The 19,333-nt window shown below is 43.7% G+C and overlaps 1 protein-coding gene across 1 annotated transcript in view; it reads right to left on the bottom strand.

Moving 5' to 3' along the window:
• Nucleotides 1–495: 495 nt before the first annotated feature.
• TFB2M (transcription factor B2, mitochondrial) overlaps nucleotides 496–19,333 on the bottom strand; it is a 42,295-nt gene continuing 23,457 nt past the window's right edge. The window contains exons 5-9 of the mRNA XM_082250609.1: nucleotides 17,086–17,234; nucleotides 14,993–15,082; nucleotides 7,741–7,797; nucleotides 2,757–2,908; nucleotides 496–718 (exon numbers count right to left, since the gene is read on the bottom strand). Of these exons, the coding sequence (XP_082106735.1) occupies nucleotides 535–718; nucleotides 2,757–2,908; nucleotides 7,741–7,797; nucleotides 14,993–15,082; nucleotides 17,086–17,234 (632 nt within the window). The 3' untranslated portion in view covers nucleotides 496–534. The remainder of the gene's footprint in view (nucleotides 719–2,756; nucleotides 2,909–7,740; nucleotides 7,798–14,992; nucleotides 15,083–17,085; nucleotides 17,235–19,333) is intronic.

Here is a 19,333-nt window from a genome sequence, read left to right as displayed (position 1 = left end):
CAGATCGTGTGTACGGGCCTTACTACAGCTCACAGGAAGTTTCAAGGACAGTGCATTACAGGCAAAATCAACAGGTATTTTCTGTACTTGCTAAAAAAATGTTGATATTTAAGGACTGATAAACTGCAATATATTGCATTTTTTGTTCTTGAGTTTAGCCATGCTCAGAGAGTTTGCATTTACATTGCAAACTGTAAATACTTAATAGTGGAAATTAGGACACTAAAATTAAAGCAATTGTGTTTTTTTTTAAGTTGAGATGAAAAAATTTTTTTACATATGCTAAAGAGCATAATTGTTGACCTTTTCAATAGAAGTACATAACATAATATGGTCAGATAATTACCTGGAATTAGTTTACAAGCCTCAGCTGTTCAGCACTAATATCTGTGAATTTTTTTTTTTCTCTTTTTTTGCTAAAATAAGCAAATATGTCCATACTCAGAAGATTATAACAATGGGTGGCCATTTTCATCCCTGCAGCAAATACAGATGTCAAAATAAAATGTTTCCCATGACTTATTTGTCCTTGGTTCAGTAGGCTGTACATCGCAGATCAAAACATGATTCAAACATAAAACTCTGAGTGAAATCCTCTGAATGGGTCAACAACTGAAATAAAAGTTTGTAATCTTCTGGGCAGATACTTCCTGTTTTTGCATTTGCTGGCAGATCTAAGCGTTGTAATAACTGTTCTCCATCACCTGCGCTCCAGGAGCTGATTAGGAAAAAAAAAAGAAAATAATAAATAACATTCTTAAATATTCTAATAAAAAGAGCGCTCTGGTTTAATTGACATCAACTGATCACACCCAAGCACATTTTGCTTTAAGCTTTAATGGCACAGTCAATGACAGCAGAGAGATAAGAGCATGCAGCTCCAGTTCTCCTTTCTCTGTGTTGCCTGTCACAGACAAAGCAAAACAGAGAACTGATCACTCCTAATTAGCAACTAGGCTTGTGCCACATTTTTTATTTAGGAGCAGCATCTGCTCAATTGTTTTGTGTTTAGAAGAGGGGTGAAAGCTTGTGCTTGCACCGCTCTTTGTTAATTCCCCCCTCACCCATTAACCCTGGAATTCATAAAGAAAGCAATCCGTCTCCCATCTGTGCAACAAGCAGCGCAGATTGTGACAGATTCCTGTAACAGTCAGTAAATTTCATGTAAATCTGTTGGGGAATTGCCTTAGACAAAATGTTATCTATGACGCAGTACTTACAGTATATGTATGACAATTTACTTCAACACAGAAGAGGTTGCATTCACCTTCATTTTTTTTATCACTGATATGGCAGTATTTCCTAATTTGTTTCAACTATAGCACCAGAATATAAAAGCATCACCTAAAAAGACTAATTTGTTGCATGTGGAAATGGCAAAAAAAAAAAAAAGAAAACAGCACAGCCTTCTGAGATTATAGGACTTTCTAATATGACCATAACACCCGAAGAGTGTTACAAATGTGTTACTGAATCACCCTCAATATACAAAACCTAACTAAGCAGTGCGAGTGCAAACCAGGAACTCTTGCTACACGGCGATAGTGCATACCAGGCGTTCCTATTATATAGCCATTGGTAAATTTTAGGATAGTACAGGTCAGAGAGTAATATGTGTAGTTATTTTATGTTTCAAATGGTTTAAAATAAAGGTTCCTTAAAACACAAATATCTCATTTTATTCCCTGAAAAAATAAAATCTCAAAGTTCAGTGACTGATTGCATACATATCATCTGCATAGTATATGTACAAAAATCAATAAAAGAAAACGTATTCTTTTCATTCTCAGAAAAACAAGAAAAATATCAGCTCTTATTGTACAAAGTCTGATAATGATGATCTACTAAGAACTATGGGATGTAAGGACAGCCATAGACGGTTCAGCAGGAACCAGCCTAGATTTGAACCATGTATGGGCAGGCTAAATGTACCAAATTTATCGATCAACTTGGGTACAACAAGCCTGTTGGATTTTACATAGGATTATCAATAGCCACTGGCATAACCACTAGCAATAATCACTATCTTCCCCCGGCGGGGACAACTTCCACCACCAGAAGAATACAATGCCTCAGCCCATGATTGAAGAAAAGAAGGCTCTACACAACAATTGATTTTAAATTGAAAGGATTGTTTAGATTCCTTGGTAAACTGACATGGTACATGGACTGTAAAGATTGTAGTGCACATGCCACCCAAGATTTGTCTGCCTCATTAGAGACAACATACTTCCACCATGTGGCCAATAATTTGTCCCAAGAGTATACTGTTCTACTGAAGGATGTTTTTATATGTGCCCATTTAGTTCAGAACCCAAAAAAAAAAAAAAAGAAGAAGAAGAGGATCATGTGACCCATCTACGGCCAGCTTGACAACAGGTATATGCACTTTGAAAGGTAAACAATGCATTGCAAAATGAACTTAGCATTTCTGGGTTGTTGTCCAAAGAAAATGTGAAAAATTAGTAATAGACCAGGTAAAGTCTGTTTTACCATTTTGTTCATGTGTACACACAAGAAAGCTCCTAAAGGCTTTACCAGAATTGTGCCTGCAATGTGCCATGTTACAGTCTAGATACAGTGAATACTGCTCACAGCCAAAGTACTTTTGTACAGAGAAAAGTTCAGTGGGCATAACAAACTGATGTTTTAAAGAAAAGTTCAGTAAAAAAATGCTTAAGTCTTTCACGAAATAAGAAAGGAGGGCACAAAAACAAGAAAGAAACTGGAAAAATCTTTTTGTTAGTAGCACTTACTCAAGTTTAGGTAGAATGCTTGACTTCCGCTTTACAAGGCACTGCCTTACCATGCTGATAAACATTTCGCCATCGAATGGTGAAAACTGCTCTGAGAACAGGTTTCTTCGTGGTGTTAAGCGTACTAGACACAGATTGTCACGCAAAGACTCCTAAAAAAAAAAAAACACAAATTTCAAATGTGAGCTGCAATGTTGAATATAAAGTTTTCCTAAACATTTGGCGAAAAAAAAATAAAAAAATCAGAGGTAATAAAGAGCAGTGTAGGCATAAAGCATTGGTACCGGTAAATCAAAAACTGACAACACAATAGGAAAAACAGGTACTGCAGAGAGAATGCCATACCCCATTGTAGTTGGAGGGACAAATCAACTGCAACATATGGCATCTGCATCATCAATAAAAACATGCAATGGATTCACTTACTAAATGAATTGATTCTGTTCACTTAGCAAAGTTCAGTAACCTTAGTAAACATTAATCTGTGTTTACTTTAAAAGTATACCTAAAATGCAAACTTTTTTTTGTTTAGTTTTTGACAAAGTGGAGAGGGATAGGAAAACTTAATAAAGTGATTGTAAAGTCTCGTTTTTCTTTTTTTTTTTAAATAGCAAACATGTTATACTTACCTGCTCTGTACAGTTGGTTTTGCACAGAGTAGCCTGAATCCTATTCTTCTTGGGTCCCTCTTCTGTGCTCCTGTCCTCTCCCTCCTTTTGAATGCCCCCACAGCAAGCAGCTTGCTATGGGGGCACCCGAGCCGAGTCACAGCTCCCTGTGTCCATTCAGGTATGGAGCCGCGACCCAGCCCCACCCCTCTTTCTCTGGATTGGCTGACTGACTGACCGCAGCAGGAGCCAATTGTGCCACGCTGCTGTCTCAGCCAATGATGATGGTAGTCCCAGCCAGCTGAGAAACTCCTGCAACAATGCTGGATAAAGATAGGCTCAGGTAAGTATTAGGGGGGCTGCTGTACACAGAAGGTTTTTTTTATTTTTATGCATAGAGAAAAAAAAAAAAAATACCTTCTGCCTTTAAGATTTTATTGCTGTCTGTGCCCCTTTAGGAAGATTCTCCCTTTCTTTTCGTCCGCTTTAACATGATAATCGAAAGTAAAAGAAAGTCACAAATTTTGGGTTGTTCTCATAAAAGTAAAAGAGGGAAAAATCTTCCATTAGGGACACTAGTTCTGTTGTGACCTAGGGGGCCCCAGGGGATTCCCCTAATTTGCAGAGATTTCCTCTCACTTCCTGTTTTGGCTGTGGGAGAGGAAGTGAATGTAAATAAGACACAGATGGCAGGAAAAAAAAAAATCTGACGAGGGGCATGGGGGGGGGTATAACCCTCCCTTAACCACTTGCCATCCGCGCAATAGCTGAATGGCGGCTACAGCGTGGCCAGCTAGTTCTCGGAGGCCGTCTTATGCTTGTGCTTTTTTCGCTTGCCTCTAGGGCATGCACCGGGATGTGTCCACGATCGCTGGGTCCTCGGTACCCAGCGCATCACAGATCGGGGTAAAGGGCCAATCACAGTGGACCTTTACCACGTGATCACTCCATCCAATGATGGAACAATTACTTTGTCAACAAACCGGGAACATGCCCTGTTCAGCTTACACTGCTGTAGTTTTCCTCTCTCCTCTACTCACACCCTGTATCGGTGTAAGGAGAGAGAAACACTGCAGCAGCGTGAGTTGGACGATCCCGGGTGCCATCAGTGTCCCTACAGTGCCCCCTATTGCACATCAGTGAGTGGTCATTAGTGCCAACAGTGAGTGTATGCCCAAGGACCACTGCCGAAACAGAGAGCCTAGAAACTAGGGGAGCAGCATCCAAAGAGGCATCAAAGATGCATCAGGTCACAGCGTAAAAGCTTAGCCCACTCAGAGTTTAGGACACCAGGGCAATGGTGAATACCGGCATCAGTGCCGAACCAGCCACACAGTGTACATACTGTGGGCCACAGCCTCTGCCTTCCTGTCAGCCGGGTCCTTAAAAGCCGGAGACTCTTGAACCAGAATCATGGTTGCCTTGTTCAACCTGGAATCCGGAGGGTCCACCAGCAGTGGAACAGTCCACTTTTTAAGAAGGGACTCCTCATAGGGGTACCACATAGCAAATCGCTTAGGGACCACAGGGGGACGTTTTGGTCGTTCCTAATCTTTAGCAACAATTCTGTCAAAATAGAAGTCGGAAAGAAAAAACCTTTTCTGCTCTTGATGGTTTGTGAGTGCCAAAGGGAACCGACGTCTCCATCACAGCTTTAGCTGCGTCTTTCATCTTAAAGTCTCACGCACAGATATAATCAGTGCATCCACCAGCTTTTCTGCGCGGCTACAGGAGTAGAGGAATCATCCTCACTATCTGAGAGCTCCGGGCGCATGGTTGAAGACGCAGCAGAGTGACCCATGTCCACAGCGGCTGAATCAGGTCCAGGATCTGAGACAGATGAGGCAGGGGGCGCTTTTTGCTAGCCCATCGCCCAAAAACCACCTCCACCCAGGACACAAAGGACTCCAGGACCGCTGTCCATGCATCAATGGATGGTTGGGACCTGGAGGGCCCCGCAGGCTCTGAAAGGGGATCAGGTGGGGAGATGTGCTCAAGGACTCCATGAGTCAAAAGGGGAACCCACAAAAATAGGTGTAAAAAAAAAAATAAACACCACCCGGTCGCCAGTAACAGAGCACCAATCGATACTTAGCAGAGAGGGAGAGGACCCCACCAGACTTGCCATCCAGCAGAAACAGGCACCTGCAGCCACCAGGATAATCTGCACCCCACGTGCAGCGATCAGGAAGTGAAAAGAAACAGGAGTCAGCACCAGGGGATGAGGTGGGGCTCCCACCGCCTAAATCGCAACCCAAAGGGCTCCACTGTCATGGACACCGTTATTTTCAATGGCAAACTACCGAAAAATGGCCGCCGGAATATACAAAAACATAGCCCCTGTGCATAGAGCACACAGGCTACAAAAATGACAGCACCACGAGGCTCCCAGGAGGGATTCCTAGGCCTCAGAAAATGACACAGGCCGGAGGGGGGCCCAAAAACCTCCAGAGGGAGAAGGGAGACAGGTACTGTACTTACCATACCAGGAACCAGGCGGGCACCGCTCCAGACAGAACCTCCTTGCCATTGAGATGGGGCGCCTGTCAGCCAAGAGGACCACTGCGACTCGGGCCGAGACCACGTCATATGCGACCTCACGAGATGTTGAACTCGCAGGCCAGCCCCCGTCCGGTGGGGGTATGTCACGGCCGACATACTGCGGAGCTGAGGTCTGCACGCATTCAATAGCCATACTGGGAGGACTTCTGGATCTAGATTATCCAGCCCGTCGCCCAGTCTGGCAGTTGATTGCAGATCTCACAGGAAAAAATTAGGAGAAAAAAAGCAAATCTAAAAAGAAAAAATTGCCAGGACCAGAGATCCCAGGGAACTAGGTCCTTACTCCTGACTAGGCAGACAAAAAGTACCTATAGCAGAGAGGAGTATACCCCCTGGGACTGTCCATAGGTGTAGCCAGACACTTTTTCTGCCTAGTGTCCTACTCCTGTAGGGGGCAGTATAACCCAATGGTTAAGATGATCAGGAGCTGTGTCCGTCAATGAACGAACGAGAAATAGTTTATGATTAAATGGATTAACTGCCCACTAACACAGGTGAGACATGTTATTTTTATTTTGGAATTCATAGCTATTCCTGATCATTTTTGTTCATGGTAGCATCGCTTTAATATACCACATTATTCATTTTACATTTGAATTTTTTTTTTTTTTTGGCAGGGAGGCTGAAGAAAAAAAAAAAAAAAAGCTAATCCTGCTGCCCTTAAATACTGATCATGCAACAGCTGTGTCTCTTCTGTAAGGACTGGTTCACACTGGGAATCACACAGGAGAGAGGTGCAGTTGCAGTTCAGTGTGGTGAGATTTCAAATCGCATGGCACCAAAAATAGCGCATGTACTACTTTTGGAAACTTACTGTGACCAAATTGCACGATACTTCTGTACCATGCAATCTGGTGCGGCCAAAAGCATTGCGTTTGTGATGTGCATTTGGGGTGTCAAAGTGTAAATCTACCCTAAAACTAAAATCCCTGCATCCATAGACCACCATGATCCATCACTAACCTATCTAGCCCTGTAAAGAAGAAGTCAGTATACATACCTTTTTGAAGCTGATCAGATCTGGTCTCCTGCGGCAGAAGCTCTGCAGAGGACACGGCCGACAACGGCTGTGAAATGAATGGGGAGTGACGTCACCCATAGATACTATGGGGCTTTTGCTGCCGGAGGTGTTTTCTGCACCCTCCTCCACAGCGAAGCCACGGCTGACAGCTCAGAATGGGATCGGGTCAGATCGGCTTCAAAAAAGGTATGTATATGGATTTCTTCTTTACAGGGCTAGATAGGTTAGTGTTAGATCATGGATGTCTGTAGATGCAGGGATTTTAGTGTTAAGGTAGACTTCTACTTTAACTTATTATTGGCACCTGTTGCATCACGTTCTTTTTTGAACAGACCCCTAGTATAAAAACCAAGGCACTGCTGAAGTGCTACCTGATGCTGTCGACAAGTACCTCTTTGATTTCAGTAGTAGAGGGGAAAATGGTAATGCTAGAGTGAATATTGTTTAAAACAAACAGAACAGATTTGCCACTGAATCAAAGCATTCTGTGCAGTACAGTCAAAGTTGATCAGACTTTGAGCCAGATATTAGGTGGTTTGGTTTACCTGTAAAAATCCTCTTCTTGGAGTAGGATTACAGGACACAGAGGAGTTATTACTACACAGGTTATGCTGCCATCTTCAAGTGAACGGACACTTGCCACAAAAGTGGGAAAAAACAAGACCAGGTAGCAGCCTTACAAACCTGAACAAAAGCTTGATGACTGATCCAAAAGGGGGACCAAACTAACAATCAGAAGCATGTTTATTTAGCTTATGTGTGTTTAGTTTGGAAAGCCTTTCTCAGTACTTACCCCAGAATTGGCTATTGAAGGACCTTTAAACGTTTTGTTGAATGAAAAAAACGTGGAAATGTGTTCCTAGGGGGAAAAAAAAAAAACAAATTGAGTACAATGCACAATTTCCCAATGTAGTACACAGAAAAAACCTAAAACCAACAATCAACTGCCCTGTGCAGTTTGCGTGTAACTCTTCTCTAAGTTCTCGCACAGTGCTCTGCCCAATTCCACACCACCATAACTAAGGAAGTTTGCAAACTTCAGGTTTTCTGTATAAAAGGTTCATAAAATGTTATGTGACCTCCATTTAGCTCAAAAAAATAAAAGTACAGACAATGATCTTATTTACATTTCTATCATCAGTGCACATATTTATGGTTATTACTGGAAAAAAAATATAATGTCCATGAACAGGGAAAAAAAAGTGTATGTGAAAATCCAGATTAGGTTGACAGCTGTCATAAGCAAAATTACATAATGTAATTTTCCAGTGACCCTGGCCAGCATAAGGAAGGAAGCTTTGCAACCACCTTCTCCACTTCCCTTCGACTAAGCCAATCATTGTGTGTCCACTCTAACCCCATTCCCACTATATTTTCACTGCAGGCTGCCAGGGTCTCAGTTCCAAGGAGATGAGGCAGGTGCAAAACTGACTCCTTGGGTCATGCAAACATCTCCCATGTAAGTTCTTGTTCCACTGTTCGCACTAGGGAAGGGAGAGAAGCAGCAACTGCCGGCATGGAGAGCAATAGGCTTGTTGCTACAGTGTAGACAACAGAAGAATGGGACCAGAAGGAAAGATCCTTTTACAATCAACTCATGTTCTATTTGTTGTGACACCAGCAAGGCTGGTTTTTTTTTTCTTATTCTTAGTGGGACAGAACACAGACTTCATGCAATTCTTTCTCCTATGGGAAATCCTGTTGCTTGCAGAGACTCTCTGATTTAGCAAAAGGTCAAAGCATTGGTGGCCAGTAACATTACCTTGGTGATCAGTGTAAATACCCCAGCTACATTGGTGGCCGGCGTAAATGCCTCAGTGATCAGTATAAAGGCTCCCGGTGCATCTGTGATTAGAGTCAAAGTCCCTATTGCATTGGTGGCAGGTGTAAAAGCCCTCATTACTTTGGTGGCAAGTGTAAATTCCGCAATTACATTGGTGAAAATGCCCCCGTTGTCATGGAGATCAGTGAATGTAAATTCCCCGTTTCATTGGTGGCCAATATAATTAGGTATAAATACAAAGCAAAAATGTATTCCTTTCATTTCGGCTAGAGCATGGAATGATTTAGAAATCCCTGTCAGGCACCAAGAGGCCGCCTGCAAACTTGCGATATGATGCTTGATGACGGAAGGCCAACAAAGTACTCAGCGGCCGAGTAGAAAGCGCACTGATAGGGAAAGGAGGAATCTTACATTTAATGGAATAGGCCAAAGTCACCGTCTGTCTGATCCATCTGGAGATGGTAGCTGAAGAAGCGGCCAGCCCTTTCCTTATAAGTGAAAACATCCAGCAAAATATACGTGAGAATATTAAATATAGGAATGATGAAAATTCCCAAAAAAATTTTGTGCATAACAAAATGATATAATAAAAAATATTCAATGCAGTGCTGTACGTGATGGGTGCACAAATTGTTCACTGAAATCCAATATAATGAAGCAAGACGACAAATAAATCAACTGTCTAAAAATGACGATTCTTCAAAAACAAACGCAATTCCAACGTAGGTATTATTCAACAAGTGCCAAGTGTCCTTCTTAACCACCAAAAACTAATCTATGTGCAATGGCCGATTACCTTATGCACACCCAAATGAGCGTGTTAGAGAGCTCCTCTCAGTGTAGTACAGGTTCCTTATGTCGCCAAGTAGATGGTGGGATCCCAAATAGTTGAACACCTTCTTCTAGGCAAACTTGTGTTCTTGATCCTCCGATGTATAGATGTGTCTTATGCACACCCAAGTTAGCGTATTAGAGAGCTCCTCTCAGTGTAGTACAGGTTCCTTAGGTCGCCAGGTAGATAGTGGGATCCCAAATAGTTGAACACCTTCTTCTAGGCAAACTTGAAGCTGTCCCCCTCCCTCCCCCAATAATGGGTTAGGGCAGACCTTTATGCCAAAAGGTTCTTGTCAGCGGGTCCCAAAAAGCTAGCTCTAGGCTTACCAGACCAAGGTTGCGTGGAACCTCCCAGGCGATCACCTTATAAGGGCAGATCAATAAGAGCTTTCTTGGAGGCTTGGTCTGCAGACCAATTCTTAAGCCGCAGCATGTGCTTAATCACCACTGCTAAATCAGAAAGTTTGGATAGCATAAAAAGGAGCATCCAAAGCTGCATCACAAATAAACTGCAGCCCTTGGACAAACTGGTCCACTAAATCAACATAGGCAGTGGGAACCTGCTCACCCTGGGGCAAAAGCTTGGCCCATTTAGTTAGGGCCTGAGACACCAGGGCTGAGGCGAAGACTGGTCGCAATGCCGAACCAGCCATAGTAAACATGCTGCGTGCCACAGTCTCTGCTTTCCTGTCAGCTGGGTCCTTAAAGGATGAGGATTCCTCTACTTGGATCATGGTTGCTTTATTCAGTCTGGAAACAGGAGGGTCCACCATGGATGGACTAGTCCACTTTTTAAAAGAGATTCCTCAAAAAGGGTAACATACGGCAAAACAGTTGGGGCCCACAAAGGGTAACTTTGGTTGTTCCCATTCCTTACAGGCAAACCTATATAAATAAGGCATATAAGGAAACACCCTTGGCATGCGAGGTGACTTATGTGTACCAAATGACACAGCCACATCCGTGGCCGCATCAGTCACATCCTCCATTTTTAAAGCCTCATGCACTGCAGTAATAAGTGAGTCTACCAGCGCTTTTTCATTCGCTGCTGCCAGCATGGAGAAATCATCCTCACGAACGGAACGGGGGGTGTAATATTAGGCCCCCCTAGACGGGCCACGTCCACAGCATCAGGCTCAGAATCAGATGAGACAGACTGAGCAGGGAAAGGCAGGTGATGGTTCTTACTGGGCCTTTGCCCACACGCCACTTCTAGCCGGGACACTAAGGACTGCCGGACCACCATCAGTGCAACCATGGGAAGCTGAGGTTCCAAGGGACCTGCCACCGCCATGAGGTGGTCAGTGGGGGAGATGTGACCCTGAGGCTCCATAGGGAAAGGAAGACCTTGCAGTACAAAAGATGTTTGGTACCACTAAAGGATCCCCCCCCCCCATGCTCAGGGTATCAGTAGATTCACAGGGACCCCCAAGGACTCACCCTACCGACCGGAGGAAAGCTGAAATTCTGGACCCAGCAACACCATGGCGCCATCTGCTTCATATATCCCGGGACAGGAAGAGGAGACTGAACAGGAAGAGGCGGAGCGTTGGCATCCCCACGAGGCTTCAGTCGTCTCCTGCGTCTCCCAGACCAAGGGAAAATGGCCACCATGACATTTCCGGGCTACACAAACATGGCCGCCAGCCGGAGACCAGTCAAACCAAGGGAAATGGGCAAAAGTATGTTGCCCAGGAACACTTTGTGCCTTCCAAACTAGGGACAACATTTAGGGAAACTCTGCTGTGTGCTCTGCACTGCTACTCTTCTGCACAAGGGACCCCCAAACTGCACCATACCCACACACATTAGGGCATGCTCCTAGGGGTCTCCGCTGCGCCCTCTGCACTGGAACCAAGGGACTTTAGGGTGGGAGGAGGAAACCTGCAGCCCCCCCCCCCCCCCAAAACCAGCCAGAGGGGAGAGGGGGGGGGACTGTACTTACCCTTCCATGGTGCGAGTCAGCCAAGGGACCGCTGTGACTCGGACCAGCATCCGGACGTATGCGACCCTGCAAGACATTTAATTTGCGGGCCAGCCTCTGTCCATGAGGCTATGTCACGGCCGACCTAGAACCTAGCTGTTGTCTGCACACGCTCGCTGGGCTGGGGTGGAGACCACTGGATCTAGATTATCCAGCCCTTCGCCTAGTCCGGCAGTTGATTGTAGATATCCATCTCACAAGGGAAAGAGACAAAAAAAAAAAAAAGCAATGAAGGAGAAAAAATTACTAGGACTAGAGATCCCAAGCAGAAGCCTAGGTCCCTACTCCTGACTAGACAGATTAAAACTGTTTCCCTAGAGCAGAGAAGGGGGTTATATACCAGTTGAGGACGACCCATGGGCGTAGCCATGTGGTTTTTGTTCAGTCTAGTCCTACTCCTGGATGAGGCAATATAACCCAGTAGTTATGATTTATGGAGCGCTGTGTCCAGCGATGAACAAAAGAGAAACAGACTTTTACCCCTCAACACTCCATCCAAAACTTAGGAAAAATGTTTAAGCTTTAGACACACTTGAAATATTTGTAAAATAAAGAATTATCATGTATAACAGTGGTTCTCAACTCCGGTCCTCGGAAACCTACTAACAGGCCAGATTTTACGTTTTTGGGGAGATGCAGACTAGAATACTGCAATCACTAAGCAGCAAATTTGATCACCTGTGATGTAATTTGGTTATCTTGCAAACCTGGCCTGTTAGTGGGTCCTGAGGATAGGGGTTGAGAACCACTGATGTAAAAAGATACAACCCCATTTCTAAAAAAAAAAAAAAAAAAAAAAAAAAAAAAAAAGTAGGGACAATGGGTAAAATCTACATAAAAACAGAATGCAATGATTTGCAAATCTCAAACTCATTTATTCACAATAGAAAATATCAAATATTTAATTTGAGAAAACGTACCATTTTAAGCAAAAAAAAAAATCGAGGTAGTTTTGAAATTATGGAAGCAACACATCTCAGAAAAGTTGGGACAGTGCAACAAAAAGCTGACCAAGAAAATAGTACTAACAAGGAAGAGCTAGGAGAACATTTTGCAACAGGTCCGTAACATGATTGGATATTAAATGGGCATCTTAGAGAGTCAGAGTGTCTCAGAAGTAGACAGGTAGAGGTTCTGAAAAGCAGTGTCTAAAAATGCACGAAAAATTTAAAGAGTCATTTTCTTCAACGTAAAATTGCAAAGATGTAAAATATATCATGTACAGAACAGACAAAGCCAAAAAGCAATATTAGATGCCCTCAGTTGGCACTGTATTAAAAACATGCATGATTTTGTGATTGACATCACTGCATGGGCTCACAAATTCTTCCAAAAAATCATAGTCTGAAAACAGTTTGCCATGCCATCCAATAATGCAAGATAAGCTTCTATCATGCAAAGAAGAAGCCATATCTGAAAATGATACAGATATGCGGCTGTCTTCTTTGGGCAAAAAATGGGCAAATTTAAAATGGTCTGCTGCAAAGTGGAAATGACACACATGAGACTCCGGAACAAAAGTCTTAAGCCTGGTACAAACTAACAATTTTAAGTTTAGTTTAAAAAAAAAGAAAAAAATCAACACGGATAAAAAAGAAAGACGAACCTCTAGTTTTATAGCGGTATGCACTCCATCAATAAAAGCCAAAAGATTCTCCTTTAATTTGGGAGTATCAGCCGTAGACTAACTTCTCAAAGGCAAGCTGTCAATGTGTCAAAATCTCTGCGGGCAATGGCTTGGAAGCTGCAAAGGCCGTGAGTAAATCAGATTTAGAATCTGCAGGAGAGGGCCCAGTCTGCAGTCGGAGTCGGCAAATTACTGTCTAATTTAGGTCATAAAATCTTGTATGACTGGTGATAAATAACTGGACGTCAGTAGATGTGAGCAGTTAAGGGTCAGATGGCCGGAGGAAGGTTACCAACGTTCCGGTAGGCATGCAGCAGGAACAGATCAAAGATCTATCACGTGGCTCTTACAAGCAGGAGCAGCAGCAGGCGGGTGCTTATTTGATACTTTATGGTGGTAAAGAAAGTGCATGTTCAAATACGGATATTGTCAGCACTCAGTCCCATATTGTTAACCCCACCCATGGCAGAACCAGCGGGAATGGGGAAAAAAAAGAGCCCAGCAACCCAGGTAATTGAGGTAGCTCCCAGTGTTCAGCCTGACCAGCCTACTTACCAAGTTTTCAGAAACAGGGCAAATGCTGAGGTAATGCCAACAGCTCTGAACTTTGAAAGTGATCCTCAGATAACTTTTACCAGAGCAGAGTCTGGACAATGCCCTACATGGAACCCAGTTCCAAAAGGTCACTTCTAGGCTATCCCCGCATGTCAACTCAGCGGTAACCAAACAAGGTACACCCAAAAGACAGACTGAGGAAGACCTCTCTGGAATGCTGCAATCAAAAGGATGAAGCTCCAGCAGCAATGGAGAGAAGAGTTTTATTTTACGAAAAAGTGAACAGAAAAAAAAAAAATAAAAATAAAAAGGTCTTAGCACAACTAAGTTGTAGAAAAAACATTATGCTTCTAGGACACTAGCAAAAAAATCTAAGGCAAGGCATATTGGTAGTGGGAGGGGTTCCCCTAGGATGGCCTAACCGAAAGGTTTAAGACTTCCTGTGTCCCTCAAAGAAAAAACAGTCCTCAGGATACTTAAAGAGGTTGTAAACCCTTTAGACATGAAATAGGAACAGAGCACATTTCTGTCCGCTGCCTCGTTCCTCTGCTATCAGCATGAGTCGCTTCTGACAAGTTTTTCTGACAAGAGAGTAGAAACCTCAACGCATTCCGTCACTTCAAGCCAAAACTTCTGTATGCCCACACATTCCCAGAATATATGCATGAAATTCGTTCCGGATGAGGTGCCCCACCACCAACAGGACGACTGGGACGGAAAAAGTCTAGCCAATCTGGCTGGGGTAAGGTAAATACAATGTAGAAAATTAAATTGAATGAGATTATCTCTAGCGGAGACCAAATGAGAGAAATGAATATCCCATACTGTAAATTCTGCACTTTTAATGGATGTAGGGGGAAAGACGTTTGTAGATAAACAGGTACAGCTTATATAGGAGGATTTGTTTCAGCTTTGTGAATCACCTGAGGCCAGTCACTTCACTGTGTATATATGAGGGTTTACATCCCCTTTAACATTTTGTACTTGCTTAAGCCCATATCCTCCTTCAGGGTTCTGCAACGTCAAGTGATGGCTTATAGAGAATTTTGGGAATTTGACGCCTAAATAATTACAATGGGTACAACACCGAATATGGAATATGATCTAATCATTTCATTTACTCAGAGTGGAAAAGTAAATGTTTCAAAGTTAGAAGGGATGACCAGATATCAAAGGATTGTGTCATCCATGGACTTTTTATTCTACCATTTCAGATTTTGTTTCATACCAGTTCTGCTTAGTTTTCTAAAAAGGATATATACCTTGTGGAGCAGTTGGACATCAAAGGCTACGTGGCAAAGTACTCCAAGTGCTTGATATCTTTTAAACTCTCCGGGTTTAGACAGCAGGCTCTAGAATGAAAACAGTATGATTATGTTAATCCATTTAAAAACATTTCATTACAACTCAAAATGGCAGCTAAATAAACCCAACTTTTCTGCTGCCATTTTAAGGCACTGAGCTGAAGGAGTCACCCTATTTATTATTGCCTCCTGTTAGAGACACACAAGGATACAAAAAATATTTGTGTATAGAATAATGGCCAAATATACAGACAAGCATTACATCAAAAGTACTGGGTAACTGAGAACAAACATTATAAACCTCTCAATAACTCTTCCTGCAGCTATCATTACTTCCTAGTCCTATCACCACCTACCACCCTCTACATAGGTGGTCCCAAAACCCCTCTCTGCAGCCAGGCCATGAAGGCTGCTCTGTCACAGGTGAGGGGGGCAGGCAAGCAGAAAGATGGCATCTCTCACCGCCCCCCCCTGCATGAGCCGCGAAGGCTGCCTCTTTCTCTGCTGTCACTGTAAGTCTTTCACTGTAATAAAAAACCTAATAAAGTGCCTTTACATTTAAAAAGTAACAAGCTGCATTTGGTATTTTTTGGTGGCATGCAACAGTTGGAAGCTTCAGCTGCTGACATGATAGTGACACGCCACATCTGGCGGCAGGGGACGTGGCAAGTGACACGCCGCATCTGGCGGCAGGCGACGTGGCAAGTGACACGCCGCATCTGGCGGCAGGCGACGTGGCAAGTGACACGCCGCATCTGGCGGCAGGCGACGTGGCAAGGGCATCTTTTGGCAAGCAACGTGGTAAGTGACAAGCTGCATCTAGTGGCAGATTAAGGTGGCAAGTAAAAATCTGCATCTGGTGGCAGGCCACGGTGGCAAGTGACACGCTCAGGGCTCCCACCGATTCTGCATTATGGTGAGTTGAACCATTTCATTTTATATTACAATGTAATACTAGAAATAATGCGCTTCAATCATCCGGACACCATTTCAACCATGGTGCCGTGATGACTGAAGCGCCAACACTAGCCGTTGCCCTGACAAATTGCTCTTGAAAAACCGCATCCACAACCCCCACAATTTTCCTCCACGCAACTAGCTACCTGTGCTAAAAATGTTTGGGGGGGGGGGGGGGGTCGCTGCCCTACAGTATGTCCCCTTTTCCCCACAGGCAGCAATTTTAGCCACACAATTGCTTAAAGTGGAGTTCCACCCATTTAAGTCACTTTAAATGTATGTAATCCCCTTTAAAACGACTTTTACCAATGGAGAGTTTTTTTTTTTTTTTTTTTTTTTTTTACTAGTAAATACCTTATTTTCTGCTTTATTTATCCTCTTCTCACTTCCGGGTCCGGTTGGCGATTACGTCATTTGGCGATTCGCAGTGTGTGCTGGGATGTATCTCAGGGCATGACATCTTGCATTATTACACCGGAGATGAGGTGTACTGCGTGTCCTCCTCTCAGTGAGCTGTATGTATGTAGTGTATTGAGGCCGTGCTCCGCCCCACCTCCTCTCAGTGAGCTGTATGTATGTAGTGTATTGAGGCCATGCTCCGCCCCACCTCCTCTCAGTGAGCGAGGACTGAAAGCATTCTATCCTCACTGAGCTTACTGAGAGGAGGCGGGGTGGAGGCGGGGCAGAGCACGGCCTCAATACACTACATACATACAGCTCACTGAGAGGAGGCGGTGCAGAGCATGCAGTGCAGCTCATCTCCTGTGTAATAATGCGAGATGCCCGACCGGACCCGGAAGTGAGAAGAGGATAAATAAAGCAGAAAATAAGGTATTTACTAGCAAAAAAAAAAAAACTTTCCATTGGTAAAAGTCGTTTTAAAGGGGATTACATACATCTATGTAATCCAATTTATTAAAAATGGGTGGAACTCCACTTTAAGAAGATGGAAAGAGCATTCGTCCATGGCTATTTCCTATTGGGTCCCCAGGAGTAAATATTATTAACCCAATGCACATTGATTAGTATCAAGGATTAGCTTTTAAATCACGTTTTAAAGCAGTTTATGCAAAAAAAAAAAAAAAAAAGCATACCTTGTACAGATGCTCACTCATGAAAAAATTTAATTCGATTCTTCCATATTTGAAAATTGACAGCCTCTGGTATATAGCATACATATATCGCCACAGCAAAGCCCTCTCTTTTTTAAAGTTAAGTATTGCAAAAACTTTTATAGGAATTCCTACACAGTTAAAAACAATAAATATATTCAGTGTTGGGAGTTAGCACAAAATACACCAGTTTCTAGGTCACTGAACAACATTAATCATAATTCCATATGCAAAATTTGAAGCTGTACTAGTAACAGACATAAGGTATCATTTAATTCAGTTATGCATTAAAAAAAACACTAAATATATTCTTTTATAGATTTAGTATTAGCACAAGTACCTGAATCTGTGTTAATATAATCTGCAATCTCCTGCATAACAGTGATCAGACAGGAAAGGGCATTCTGAGCGAAACAGAGCACAATCGCTTTTAACACTGCTGTCAGCTCTTCACAGGGAGCATACATACAGGAGGGGGAAAGATGATGGATGAAAGAGTCTGCAGCCTGCTTATTGTACAGTTTACAGGGCATTTTTTGCTGGCAAGTTGCAGTAAGATTTGCAGGGAGGTCCAGGACATTGCTGTGCCTTGATCCAGTGGTGTATTTAGGTTTTGTGCTGCCCTAGGCCTGATAAACTTGGGCACCCCCTAATTTACATATGACCCACCCCTTCCTGTAAAGGCCACATCCCTTTATGGTTTTTGACCCACCCTGTAACCTGTAAACCTTATCAGTGCAGCTCATCAGCGCAGCCTCATCAGTGGCCATCAGTGCAGCCTCATCAGTGGCCATCAATGCAGCCTCATCAGGGGCTGAGACCGAAAAAGCCCATGGTGTACGTGCCCCTGGGGTGGCAGCCCAGGGGTGCCTCAATCTCACTGGTGAGGGGCAGCTCACCTGAGTTTTTGTGGCACCTTGGTCACTGCACCATCACACTTTTTCAAGCACCTGCCTCTTGGGGTGGGCCTTTTGGCCAACACCAGAGGAATTTTTTATTCCTGGCCGGGGGGCCTGCCGAGGTCTTGCACTTAGGCACTACCCAGCACTTCTCCACTTCCCTTTTCCCCACTCTGTTTTTTCTTTGTTTGTGTGTTCACGTATGTCCCTTTTTGGTTGTTTTGTCACTTGCACGACTTGGATGGCGTAGGTCCTCGGGCCTGCCCTGTAAGTCTTGGGAGGGGGTGGATATGGCCTTTTGGCTTAGTTCGCCCTCTCCCATGGGGTCTCCCTTCGGGGGAGCCCTACCTAGTACTCGGGGTGGGCTGTTTCGGCAGTCCCTCTGAAGAATGGGGTCTGCCCGGCTTCGGCTGGGTGGACCTAAGTGAGTACCTCAGTCCCTGTCAGGAGCTTCGCGCCCCGGGGGATCAGGGTCAGGGCCCTTCCTCTTCGGAGGAGGGCCATGTGTGTACGCCTTGTGCACTTTTTGTGTGTTCACGTTTGCGTGTGTGCACTTTTTTATGCACCGGGTGTAAGTCTTTTGAGTGTGTTTCACACACCACGGGAAAAAAAAAGTGGCCATTAATGCAGCCTCATCAGTGGCCATTAATGCAGCCTCATCAGTGGCCATTAATGCAGCCTCATCAGTGGCCATTAATGCAGCCTCATCAGTGGCCATTAATGCAGCCTCATCAGTGGCCATTAATGCAGCCTCATCAGTGGCCATCAGTGCAACATATCAGTGCTGCCTTAAAAGTGTAGCCTCATCAGTGCCCATCAGTGTAGTTTATCAGTACCCACCATTGCCGCCTCATCAGTGGCCATCAGAGCAGCATATTAGTGCCCAACAGTGCAGCCTATTAGTGCCCATCAGTGCAGCATATCAGCGCCCATCAGTGCAGCATATCAGCGCCCATCAGTGCAGCATATCATAAATCTACTCCCACCCACCTGTGTTAATTTTGGCAGCAAATTTCAATTTTAGTTATAATCTTTTGACTGAAATGCGATTTTAGTTTTAGTCATATTTTAGTTGACTAAAATCTCCAGTACATTTTAGTTGAATAAAATCTCATATATTTTAGTCAACTACAAATTGAATAGGTTTAGGTTAATTGTAATGCATTTTTTAAACATTTCTCTAGCATTTCTAAACAAATTGTATACTCCTGGAGTAAAAATCTAATATGATATTATAAGGTTTGTACACTCACTACAGACACAGATTTAGGTCCGGTTCACATTAGTGCGATCACAGAGATCGCATGTAATTCGGAGCGCACTGCTCCTAA

Source organism: Pelophylax lessonae (genome assembly GCF_965119305.1).
Source record: "Pelophylax lessonae genome assembly, chromosome: 3".
In the NCBI taxonomy this organism is placed as follows: domain Eukaryota; kingdom Metazoa; phylum Chordata; class Amphibia; order Anura; family Ranidae; genus Pelophylax; species Pelophylax lessonae.
Note: the sequence above shows the minus strand (reverse complement) of the source record. Positions and strands in the feature narration are given on the sequence as shown.